General features: G+C 47.6%; 1 protein-coding gene across 1 annotated transcript; it reads right to left on the bottom strand.

Annotated features, from left to right (window-relative positions):
- Positions 1 to 416: 416 nt before the first annotated feature.
- LOC123137601 (elicitor-responsive protein 3) lies at positions 417 to 6766 on the bottom strand. The gene is made up of 5 exons (XM_044557418.1): positions 6499 to 6766; positions 6067 to 6132; positions 2365 to 2491; positions 2050 to 2164; positions 417 to 798 (listed from the first exon to the last, which is right to left on the bottom strand). The coding sequence occupies exons 1-5, from the start codon at positions 6563 to 6565 to the stop codon at positions 742 to 744; spliced, it is 432 nt and encodes a 143-aa protein (XP_044413353.1). The 5' UTR covers positions 6566 to 6766; the 3' UTR covers positions 417 to 741.
- Between the last annotated feature and the right edge of the window lie 6069 nt (positions 6767 to 12835).

Raw genomic sequence — 12835 nt, 5'->3', positions numbered from 1 at the left:
TACTGAATTTCAATAGGTAGAATTAAAGACGGGACAGGCAATGCGCGGATCACGGCTCGCAGGAGAAGGTCCAGTGCACTGCATGCACACCTTTTGCAGCTTCAATTCCCTCAGAGAGAAGAAGGTGAGTAGGGCCTCTCGGTTTATCTTGCGGTGAGGTTGACGAATTTACCGTCGCGAGCTAGGGCCAACGCAAATGTTATATGGGTTACGCTCACGGCTCTGAAAATGTCAGGGGAGCATTTGGTTCTGAATTCTGATACATCACTGTTTGAGGACCACAGGGAAAGATGCCTCTGCAAGACTTTGAGTCCCTTTTCTTGCAAAGTTAATACTACTTCAGTTAATCCCACAAAAAAAATGACTGCAGCCAGTCAATGTGAGGATCAGGAAAGTGCAATAAAAAGTCAAAAGCAGAGTCAAATAGGTGTAGTTATATTGCTACTGTAACCAGGCAGCCAAAAGCAGACTGTTTTGGAAAGGCGTCATAAACAGTATACTATTATTTCCAGTACTAAGAAGACACTTAATGCAGGAATTGCAGATATCTACAGTTTAAATTCACTTCTAACATGATTGATGAAGCCAAACTGACTTTCAGCTCAAAAGGAACAGATAAAAATCCAAAGTGACTGAGTTTTTTGGTTCGAGGAAAAATTGACTGAGTTTCGTATTATATTTGCATGAGATGGTGATTCAAGCCTCAAGGCTTGACGAGAATCCTTGTTCTTACGAATCTGCTCAATGCGATTGTTTCCAGCCACCGAAGTCTTCGGGGAGACCGCGCTGGCGAGTATCCTGCATACAGAATAAAAGTGTTGCTCAAGGCCAAATATGCATTAGTTTTGCCATTTTGCCGGTTCTCAAGTAAATATCAGCCTGCTCAAGTTTCTCGGAGCAAAACACGAGCTGATACTAAATTATACTCGCTCCGCTCCAAAATAAGTGTTGTGGGTTTTAGTTTGACACTTATTTTGAAACGGATGGAGTACTTAATCATCGTTCTGTTTGTATGTTGTAGTGATTCACCCAAATAAGTTTTATTCGTCTGGTCTTTGACTTTATTAACATTTTGGACAGTATTGTTTTCTATTTCATAGTCATCTGACAGAATTCGATTGAAGACTAAGATAAAGACAATGGGTGTTTAACATAAATATCTGCCTGCAGACTGATTCAGAAAGATTGACGACAAATATGGCTACAAAGAGTTACTACAAACAAAGCTGAAAAATAATCGTAAAGGGGTAGCATAATAATATTGTTTGTTCGGGAGGTACAACTAATGTTCAGATAGTTCCTCGGTAGCTTAATTCACCAAATACGTTTCAAGGGGAATCACTGATTATAGTAAATCCCAACACTGGCATGTACGATTGCATCTGAAATTGAAATGAACTATATGTTTTCCAATTATCGTCAAAATCTGCATAAACTACGGTATCTTGATGATGATGATGACATGACCTCATTTCTAAGTGACGCCATCGGTACTTATGCAGCTATGCTGTGGTCAGTAACGAGGTAGACCAACAAGGTAGGATCTTAAAAGTGTCTGCATCAATTCATGAAGTCCAGGACCTAAGAACCTACTGACTACTGTTTGAAAGAGATGCTTATACAGGTTATGAACTAGACCTATAATGTAGGAAGATATCATTATCTGCATCAATTGGATCATGGATACCAGAGCCTAAGTACCTACTCTTCGAAAGAGTTAAGAGATGCTTGTACAAGTCCTGGTACCTCCTGGTACCCAACTAGACATTGGGTGGTACCACCCGCTGACTAGCCATCAGAAACACTAGGAACCTTAGTGGTTTGAGGTTATGAACACACCAGATAGAGGAAGGGGGTGAATTTATTTTCTCTTGCAAACATTAACAACAGACAGTCTGGGGAGTTCAGACCAGATTCAAGAATTCAGTTAAAATTAAAAATATGGAAGTACTACCTCTGTCCCATAATATAAGAGCGATTTTGACACTACACTAGTGTCAAAAACGCTCTTATATTATGGGACGGAGGGAGTAGCATTTTAGGATCTACCTCGGGAGTGAATGTGAGACCGACTTTGATTTCTCCACAGTAGTGTTCACCTTTCACAACATTATAAACTGTTGGTGGAATGCTCCCTTCGGTATAAACTGCTTCCAAAGGAATCCTGCAAGAACCAGTTGAATTGGGGCATTGTATTTTTTTTAAGGTCCATACCATCACTGCAATTCCCAGGATAGCATAAAGACACGGGCCACAAGTAAGAGCAGTAACTTCATGACAGATGTTCTCTGAAAAGATTCCGGATAACTTAATGTACCGATAGTAATTGTTGAACTTCATATATGGATGGGAAGATATGCATACGTTGCTTCACCAACGAAGTCGTCCGATGTGCCCGAGTCGCTGTCCATAAGCTTGATCACCAGCTCCGTAGCATGGTCTGACACGGTGAAGACAAAGCTTTCGTTCCATTCAGGGTTACTACCTTTGCCTGCATAGACATTTTGAAATTTAGCATCACATAACGTTCAGGGAACTGATATCTGCAGTTGAAACGAACGACATGAGGCAATAGCAACAACTTTCCGTCCTTTAGACAAGGAACAGCTGATCGTTTAAAATGTTAGGGCAACTAAGAGTTATGCACTTCTTAGTTCTCTTTTGTTTCCTTCTGAACTATCAGTCCATTTTTTTTGGGTAAAGGGTGTATTTTGTTAACTCATAATGCCGCATCAAGAGAATACAAAGCATCATGAGCTCACATCCGGCCTCTGCATGACTAGGATGAACACCAACGCACACACACAACAACAACAACAACAAACAAAGCCTTTAGTCCCAAACAACTTGGGGTAGGCTAGAGGTGAAACCCATAAGATCTCGCAACCAACTCATGGCTCTGGCACATGGATAGCAAGCTTCCATGCACCCCTGTCCATAGCTAGCTCTTTGTCGATACTCCAATCCTTCAGGTCTCTCTTAACGGACTCCTCCCATGTCAAAATCGGTCGACCCCGCCCTCTCTTGACATTCTCCGCACGCTTTAGCCGTCCGCTATGCACTGGAGCTTCTGGAGGCCTACGCTGAATATGCCCAAACCATCTCAAACGATGTTGGACAAGCTTCTCCTCAATTGGTGCTACCCCAACTCTATCTCGTATATCATCATTCCGGACTCGATCCTTCCTCGTGTGGCCACACATCCATCTCAACATACGCATCTCCGCCACACCTAACTGTTGAACATGTCGCCTTTTAGTCGACCAACACTCCACGCCATACAACATTGCGGGTCGAACCAACGCACACACACAAAAAAGAAAAAAAAAGTGACCTCCAAGAAGTGAACTATAACATGCAGCAGTAACCATCAGCATCAACCACCATCGATGAGAGCACCCGGATGGTTTTCGAGTCGATGAGTCGTTCTGGGATAGCGACTCGGAAAAAGTCGAGCCTGCAGTTGTGACTAGTCACGATTCGAATCATGACTCGACACTAAGTTGAGTCGACATTTTTTTGCGACTCATCAACTAGTCGCGCGACTCGAAAACCATGGCACACGGACATGGGGAAAGTGCTTCAACAACAACACCTTTAAGAAGGGAACGACACGCAAGCGCCAACATCGCCAGATCCACCCACGAAGGGTTAATCTTGGGTTTTCACCCCAAAGAGGAAGTCCGAGCAAACTCCAAAGAATGCCTTCAACTGGGGAATGGTGTAAGAACACCACCATTGCTAGGTAGAGCCAGTCCAAGCCAGACCTAGAGTTTTCACTTCGGAGCTCAAATTCTTGTGCTCAAAAGCACCACCAAACTTATGTCATCATGTACTGCCGCCGCCACCTTTTTTTGAACAATCAACGGGGGGCGATCGCCCACCTGAACCTTGTATTAAAAGTAATAATGAAGCATTCATACATCACACAACACTCCGCAGAGGGAGGGGTGCATCAGCTACATACATCCGTGCACCATTGACGCAACGGCGTACAGTCTTAGGGAGGGAGGGGGGGGGAGCCCGAACTATCCACAAGAGAAGATGCTCTAAGATCGAATGTCGCAAGCCAATATCAAAGGTACGAATGTTATCGAACACCATCCAGTTCATGGACTTCCAGACCACCCAGAGGATAGAGCACATCGTCTTGCTGAGGAGAGGACGGCTCCACGAGGGGTGACATGCAGAGAAGGCGCGACAAACTTTTTCCACCGTTCAGTAACGCAATTCAATACGGATGAGCAGTCTCATCCGTGAATAGCAGTGGGATCCGTTAACAAAGCATCTGATTACGGCCTAGGTTTACCAAAACACATGCAGAGGTGGTGTGACTCTTATTAGGTCTACCGTGTCCCCCCCCCTCCCCCGCGGGCGACCCGGGAGAGCCCCTCTCCGCCGCCGGCCAAAGGCCTCTCCTCCCGCCCCTCCTCCCCTCGCCGCCGCCGCTGGGCAAAGCCCGCATGGCGGCGGCGGGGCTGCTTTCCCTCCATGGCTGGCGTGGTGCGATGCGGGGCTCGCCCTCCTTGCCATGGCGTGGTGCGGCTCTCGTCACTGGCTCCGACCTCCTCCCCGCCGGCTGGGGGCCTCTCCTGGTGTGGCCTCTCTCCCTTTGCGCCCTAGCTCGCTGTTGTGTGCTCGTGGCCGAGGCGGGACGTGTAGGCTACGGATCTGGGGTTTCATGCCCAGATCCGGTCGGTGGTGGTTGGTGGCGTCTTGGGAGACCGACGGCACTGGAGGGTGGTGGTGGTGGCGCGTCGGGCTGCTCCTGGTCGGGCGCGGATGGCGTGCTGGCTAGGCTCTGGCCGGCTGAGGTGGATGCATGCCGGCCGGATATGACGCAACTTTTCCGGTGGGCGGCGCAGATTAGGGTAGCGGCCCGGCGTGGCTGCTGCTCCGGCTATGGGCCGCGGCGGCGAGGGGGCTCGACTCTTTGGAAGCTTCCATTCGCCGAGCCGGCATCACGGCAGCTCAGCGGGTCGGCTACGATGGCGGTTGGATTGCCAGCGTCGGCTCATCTGTAGGCGGCTCGGTTCAACCTTCAATCCCTCATCTCGTCGTTCGGCCGCTAGCTTGGTCGTAGGGTTGGCCCTCCCAGTTGCGGTCCATCACTCGCCTTAGCAGAACCGAGCTCATCTCGCGCCCGGCAGCAGGACCATGCTCGTCTCACGCCCGGCAGCAGGACCGAGCTCGTCTCGCGCCCGGTGCCGCGGGACGGGTCGATGAAGGCCAGTTTTGGCCGGCCAATTGGGTCTCGACACTGGGGGCAGCACAGGGGTGCGAAAGGCGGGTCCTTTCCGCTCGTGTCTTTGGTTGGGGTAGCGGCAGAGCTCGGGTGAGGTGGTGTTAAGGTCTTAGATGCTGGGGCGGTGGCCCTGGTGGTGGGTCCGCGGTGCTCATGGGCAGAGTCCGTGGCTTGGTGCTGCCCAGTTGCCACGGCCGTGTGGGCGGCGTGGTAGCCGGGGTGTGGCAATCGGTGGCGGTGAATGGTGGCCGGGATGAAAACCTGCTCTTCTTCGGACGGACCGGCGGCGGCGAAACTCGTTCCCTTCTTGAAGGCGTCGTCGCGGCTCTCATTGCCCGTCGTGTTGCTCCAAGGGAAACTCTGATCCTCGGATCGGGCGGTGGTGGCGCTCCGGTGTCGTCCCCTTCCTAAAGGCACCGCCTTGGAGCCCACGGTTTGTCATATGCGGCTTCACCTCTTCGCGTAGTGCTAGGAATGGTGTTGTTGCGCTCAGCGCCTATGTATCCTGCCTTGGGTGTGTGTGTTGTGGGGGCGTGCATTTGTATCGGGTGTTGTTGATCGGTGCTTTATATATAAAAAGCAGGGCGAAAGCCTTTTTCGGTAAACACATGCGGAGGTTTAAGACGTTGTAAATGGGTTATGGAGAAAAAACTCCAAAACAAACACCTCAGTCTCACTAGATTGTTAGAACCACAAGTTATACCTGTTTGTCTAGCAATGCAAAAATAATCATCAAACTTGAAACCTATATTAGCAGTACATGAAAGATGAATGACAGAATCAATGGTAAGGAAAAGGAACAAATCGAAGAGCGTATCCACCTGATGCAATACTGCTCCTCTGCTCCTGCGAGCGGCATTTGAGAAGTGCGTACGGATCCATATTGCCTGCACCCAATTTGTCAACGAGAAGCAACTTATCATCATCATCAGAGTCCTTACAAAAATGATGGGAAAAACAACCAACAGATGCAGGAAACATTTCCTCGGTGCTCATCATTTCCACGGATGGCGGCACGGCCTGGCCGAAACGGCGATTTAATACGGATAATCAGTCGACCCGATCGATCAAAATTCTAGCGAGGCGATTAATTAATAGCACGAACGGCAACGTCCCGATCGAAGGAAAACAGAATGGTCCGTCCGCACTGGTACCACGCGCGGCGGCATTAACGAACCCTAGAAGTAATCGCCATCTTAAAAGACTATTAGGGTTCACAAAGCCAAAGGATGGATTAGTTGATGCGTACGCACAGAGGTAATCGGTGTTCTCGAGGCCCTTGGCGCCGACGAGCAGCACCTCCAGCGTTCCGTGCACCATCGATTCTCTTCCTCCTGAGTCCTGCCTGTGGCGTGAACGCGCGGTCGAGTTGAGCGGCAGGATGCAGATCCGGATGTGGCTCCTCCGCTCTCGCTTGCGTCCTCGGCTCTCACATGGAAATTGGGGTGGAGTGGCGTGGCTTGGGGACTCCTCGGTTCTCGCCCGCCAGTTTCGGTTCGGAGTCTAAGTATAGACCAAAGGACATGGTGTGAATTACACAGAGGGTTGTTCTTTCTCTTTTTCATTTTGAGGTGGGAAAGTATCTGGTGCTCCAATGTTAAAAATGTATTTTTTAAATGTTTTTAAAAAAATCGAAATTTTTGTGAAAGTTCATAAGGAATGTGACTACAACACCTAAAAATTTCATGTCAAAACTCGAAATGCACATTAAAAAACAAAAAAGACAAATCAAGATGTGAATAGTGTTAAATGTTGTTTTGTCCTTTTTTACACTATTCATGCTAGATTTTACTTTTTTTTCAGTGTGCATTTCGAATTTGGACCTAAAATTTTTAGAGGTTGTAGTCACATTCCTTGCAAACATTCACATTTTTTTAGAAATATTTTGAAACATTTAAAAGTGTGTTTTTGACATTGGAGCACCGGGAGCACCATAAGAGCACCCGATACTTTCCCCTTTTTGGGTACAGAGGGTTGTTCTTTAAACAAAAGACGTTCTATGCAACGAGTATACAATATAATACAAAAATGATGTCATGACTGCAAAAATGGGCATGAAAAAACAGGAAATAATTAAGTGTGTTTTTACCTCCTCAACGCACCACGTCATTTTTGCCATGCCACAAGCATGCTCATGATGCTTGTTTCAAAAAAGCATGCTCATGATGACTAATTCGCAAGAGCAGATCACCGTGAATCAGCTATCATGGCAAGTGCCGCCAGTACCATCAGGTGATCTCCATGGGCCGGGCTCGATGAATGAATGGCTTGGACTCAACAAGCGACCTCCTTTCCGCTGGGGAGCACCATCGTCTCTCTATTCGTCGCCGCCTGCCTTCCCGATTCCAACCACCGCATCCTTCTCATCGACTTGTGTGGGAGCTAAGGTTGAGGGGCTCCGGTCTGGTGGAGCGTGCTATTTGAGACAAACACCTGAAAATCGTGGCAGCCGGGGTGGGTGATCGCCAGAGGCGCAGATGTCGCCAATGTGGTTAGGGTCGTTAGGGAATCATGCGTGGAGTTGCCTCCCTCTCTCTTTCCGATCATGTCCTAGTGGATTAAATAACGAGAGCAAGCGAAACGGGTACATGAGGGACTTCTACAAAGAAAACAAAAACGGGAAGGAAATGAATTGGCGACGTGACTTACGTAAGGAAAATAGGCTTAATACACAAACCAAAAAAACATAGGGACTTTTCTACAAATATTAATGATGGACTAAGAATATCACCTTTCTTTATTAATAGGTATAGATAAACTTTTTATTTTTCTTTTCCTTAGGCTTTGTTTCCCTGAGGTGATGGTGTGTTGGAATAAGCTTTCTTTGGCATCTTCCCACCTCAATGATGTTCAATTTGGCACCGGCGAAGGGCATCTGAGAGTTTGTGTCGCTAGATTTGTTGGCCCTCTTCAGATCTTGGTAGTTGGTTTGTCTATCAAGGAGAACAATTGGCTGACTTTTGGTGCGGCCACTTCATCATCTTCTTTTTGTGTTATTCTATGACATGGTGGTGGGCTTCAAATCTATGATGCATGGGTGATGCTCTAGTCGATTTTTCTTTAGTGATTTTTCCTTTTTCTTCACTCTTGGTTCAATGTAATTTTCAATCTCTGGCGGACTGCGGACAATCTAATAAAGAAGGCTAACATGATTTTCAATGTAACTTTATTTTCTATACTGAGCGTTTTGCGTCTAGTTGTTTTTCCATTGTATTGGCTATTTACCTATTGTTTTAGTTAACAAATCTAAGATGCTCTTTGAATGTCTTTTCCCAAAAAAATTGATGGGCTAGTAACATTTTTTCCATTACTACTAGTTATTACTTCCTTCGTAAACAAATATAAGACGTTTTAGATCATTTTTTTTATTTGTTTACATAAAGCGTACGTCTTGTTAACTTATTTTTGTACTTTGTAGGGTCATGGACTTTGTGCGATAGTTGGAGGCACTTCTAGTGTGAAAACAGAGAGCAACAGGGAGCTGATTTTCCTTAATTTCAAGAAATCGTCCCTAGGATGATCCAAAATGGATGTCCTCAACATAAAAATTGTGTGTCTTGTCAAGACGAATAACTTTGCTTGTTGGAAGTTATCCATGTTTGTAAATCCCGTAAAAATCTGAAATGAGGAAACTTGCCAGATAGTGTATTGGTTTATGAGTTAAATTCATAGCAAAATGTGACAATGCAAAATATTTAATGTAATCATTGGTTCAATTTTTGTTGTTATCCCATGGTTCAACTAGCTGAATGAGAAATAATGAAAATTAGAAGGTAGTGCGCTTCGTTGCCTCGGTTGTATTGCTAGTTTTCTTTTTTGCTTCGATGAGGGTGTTTAGGGTGTGTGTGTGCGCGGTGTGGGGGAGGGGGGGGGGCAACGGAGTGACGAGTAAGCTAACTTTTGGCAGCGTGTCCTAGTTGCATGTGTATAATGTGTATGCAAATAAGGTAGACATAAAAAAGTATAAGTTTTCAAAAATGTAGATCATGTATTTGGAAAATGTTAATTTTGTATATAAAAATTGTTTCTGTTGTATACAAAAAATGTTGAATGTGTATGTAAAAGGTTGACATGTAACTATATGTTTGAAAAGAATGTTAATCATGTTGTGTTGTTAAAAATGTTTCAGATGTATACGGAAAATGTTTTATATAATTAGAAAAAATGTTAAACGTTTACAAAAATACATTCCTGCCCTATACGGAAAGAGAAAGGAAAAACCAATGGAAATAGACAGAAGAAACAACAAAACAAAAAAACCGATTAAAACCAATGCAAATAATAAAAACAGTGAATACCGAGAAAGAAACAAAGAAAAACGATAAAAACCAAGAAAGAAACAAAGAAAACAGAAGGAAAATAAAAGAAAGGAAAGAAAACATTGGAAACAGAGAAAGAAACAAAAAGTAAAAGAAAAGGAAGGAGAAGGAAAAAATAGTAAACACCGTGAAAGAAATGGAAAAATCCGTTAAAACAGAAAAACAAAGAAACGATGAAGGAAAAAAACAGAAGAACAAAAACGTGGAAAAACGAAAAAGAAGAGAAACAGAGGAAACCGAAGCAACAGGGAACCCGCGGCAAGCGAGAGCGATGCAAGAACATGGGCTGGCCCAATACTGTAGCTCACAGGAAATCCTGGTGGCGAGACTTTCTTCCATGTCAGGTCGAGCGAGATATAGGTCCCTTCCTCTCTTTGCTTGGGCGCTGCGATTCCGGATAATCTGATCCTCGTGAGTCCTGTGATCGAGGGCGTGAGGACAAAAGTTTCTGCCTAATCAAATCAATAGTTGGTGACAGCAATCATGAGGTGATTAAGATGATTGCTGCAGAAAAGCCACAAGCGTACGTAGCCGGGAAAGGCTCTCGCCGCTGGTCGTCGTACGCGGGACCGGCGTTCTGGAATGCAGGCTAGCTAGGCAGTTAGCAGTAGCACCACGAGTTGGAAGCGCACGCAACTGAAAATGCGGCCATCGTGAGGAGCTCGCCGTGCTGGCTGATTCTGTCGCGCCCACCGGCAACGCCAACGGTTGCGCGCGTGGGAGGACGAGCAGGTCCGCAAGCAAGCACACAAATCATCTCTCGGCATTGCGCGAAAGAGGAGACAATACACCACAATCATGCACGCTGTGACTGATCGGATGATAGAGACGGGGACCTCACATGACAACGAACTCCAGGATCCCGATCTTGCGCCGGACTCTGGCGTCTCTTCGTTTATGCGCTGCAGTCTGCAGGGGCAGCCTACTTCGTTGTTCCCGCTTGCTTTTCTCTCTCTTTCTTTCTTTTTTGTTCCCTTTTTCATGCTTGAGCACTAGCGAGAGTGAGAGCGCTCATGACGTGTGCTGGTGCCGGTAACGGCCTGACGTTTTCTGGCCAACTTTTCCGTGTATGTCGCAGGATCTAACAAGAGAGAAGGAACCGAACGGACAAAATTCTCGCCTTCTCGGCAGGATCAGAGCACAGCACCCACGGCCACCGGACAGAAACAAAGCAGAGCAACCGCTCTCTGCTCGGCTGCTCCCCTTGACAAATCGCCACCTCCCAGCACAGGAAGCCGGCGACTTCCCACTTCGGTTAGGCCCTGGCCGGCGACTCGTTTTTCTTCGTTCCGTTGGTATGTCCCACAGCTGCGGCTGACGTCGACGGCGCGTTCGTCGCCCCCACAAGTCATCACTCGCTCCCCGCCTATATATGCGCTGCCGCTCCGGTTCCCGTCCCTCACGTCAACTCCACCGCACGACCCCAAACGAACGTCCGTTTTGTCCGGATTCTGTCCGTTTGGGTAGGGGTTTGGGGTCATGTACGGGCCTGTCCTAGGATGCGGTGGCCGTGCGCCCAGCGCGCGGTCGCCACATCCTGTTCGTGAAGGCCAAAAATGCCTAAATTTGCATCAAACTACTTCCAACCAAAATATTTGTTTGAAAATTAAAATAGTTTTACAACCCAATTAAAATTGTCTTAAATAAAATAGTTTTACAACCAAATCGAAATTGTCTTGACTGAACATAAATTGGACCAATACATTTATTGGTTGCCAATGTGATCCCAGACGTGCTCAACCAAGTTATTTTGAAGATCAAATGAGTGTGTCAATCACGCATCTCACGGTGGAATTGGACAAACTGTTCAAATGTGGCCGGGTCTTGGTGCAGGGGCTCAATATTTTCACCTTGATAATCAAATCCTTGGTCGAAGATACTCTCATCACGCTCGTCCTCGACGATCATGTTGTGCATGATCACACAAGCAGTCATCACCTTCCAAAGCTTTCTTTCATCCCATGACAGTGCAGGGTTTCGAACGATACCCCACCGGGATTGAAGCACACCAAAAGCACGTTCCACATCCTTTCTAACACTCTCTTGCATTTGGGCAAATCTCTTTCTCTTCTCACCTTGGGGTTTCGAGATTGTCTTCATAAAAGTTGACCACTGAGGATATATACCATCTGCTAGATAGTATCCTTTGTTGTACTGGTGGCCGTTGATCTCAAAGTTGACCGGTGGGGAGTTTCCTTCTGCAAGCCTCGCGAAGACTGGAGAACGTTGCAGCATGTTGATACCTCGCGAAGACTGGATAACATGTTGTCTCACTCATACGCACATACTCGTCCACCAGATCGCTTGGAATACCATATGCAAGCGTGCGGATGGCCGCGGTGCATTTCTGGTAAGAGGAGAATCCAAACTTGCCAAGGGCATCCGTCTTGCACTCGAAGTATGGGTCATGAGCAACCACTCCCTCTCGAATACGATTGAACACATGCCTTGCCATACGAAAACGGCGACGAAATTTATCCGGCTTGAAGAGCGGGGTGTTGGCAAAGTAATCGGCATAGAGCAGGGCGTGGCCTCTCTCCCTGTTGCGGTTCAGGTTGGGAGCACGACCAGGGAGTGACCCCCTGTACTGAGGAAGCTGCCGTTGAATATGGTCGTGAACGACCAGTGCAGCCACCACAAGATCTTCATCATCCGACGACGAATCATCCGATGAACAAAGGAAGTGATTGAAGAAAAACTTGTCTCCACTGTCCATACCTTTGTTGGCAAAAGGTCGAACACCTTGCGGTCGCGGTGGCGAAGTGGCCGCGATGATCATCTGGACGCAGTAGGGGTGGTTGCCGGCCGGCTACTGGCCGCTCTGGAGCTCTCGTCGGAATCTACCTCGGCCTCCGTGGTCCGTCGCCGGCAGTCGTGTCCCCTCCGGCACCGGCAAGGACGGCGACGGCCAAAACTACGGCGAAAGCGCGGGCGTGATGGCGGCCATGTCCAGACTTGGTTTGGTATGGACGGCAGGGGGCTGCGCGGTGAGGAGGCGGCCGGAGAATAGGGCGGCGCCGGCGGCGGGGCAGGGCGGGGAGAGAGGGTGAAGCGTTGGGGGAGCGGAGGGACTGCTAGTGTCCCCGACAGGCGGGCCACGGGGGGGCGGGGGGCAAGGGCGTGCGTCGCGGTCGTCCGCGCGCGTCCGTTTCACCCCAAACCGAACGCAAGTTTAGGCCGGGGATGGGTCGAAAACGGACGAAATCCGGACATTTGTCCGTTTGAGGCCGTGCGCTGGGCCGTCTCTTTTGTCCCTTTTACCCCAAACGAA

This window comes from Triticum aestivum, chromosome 6B (assembly GCF_018294505.1).
Source record: "Triticum aestivum cultivar Chinese Spring chromosome 6B, IWGSC CS RefSeq v2.1, whole genome shotgun sequence".
Taxonomy (NCBI): Eukaryota; Viridiplantae; Streptophyta; class Magnoliopsida; order Poales; family Poaceae; genus Triticum; species Triticum aestivum.
This window is presented reverse-complemented; position numbering and strand designations above follow the sequence as displayed.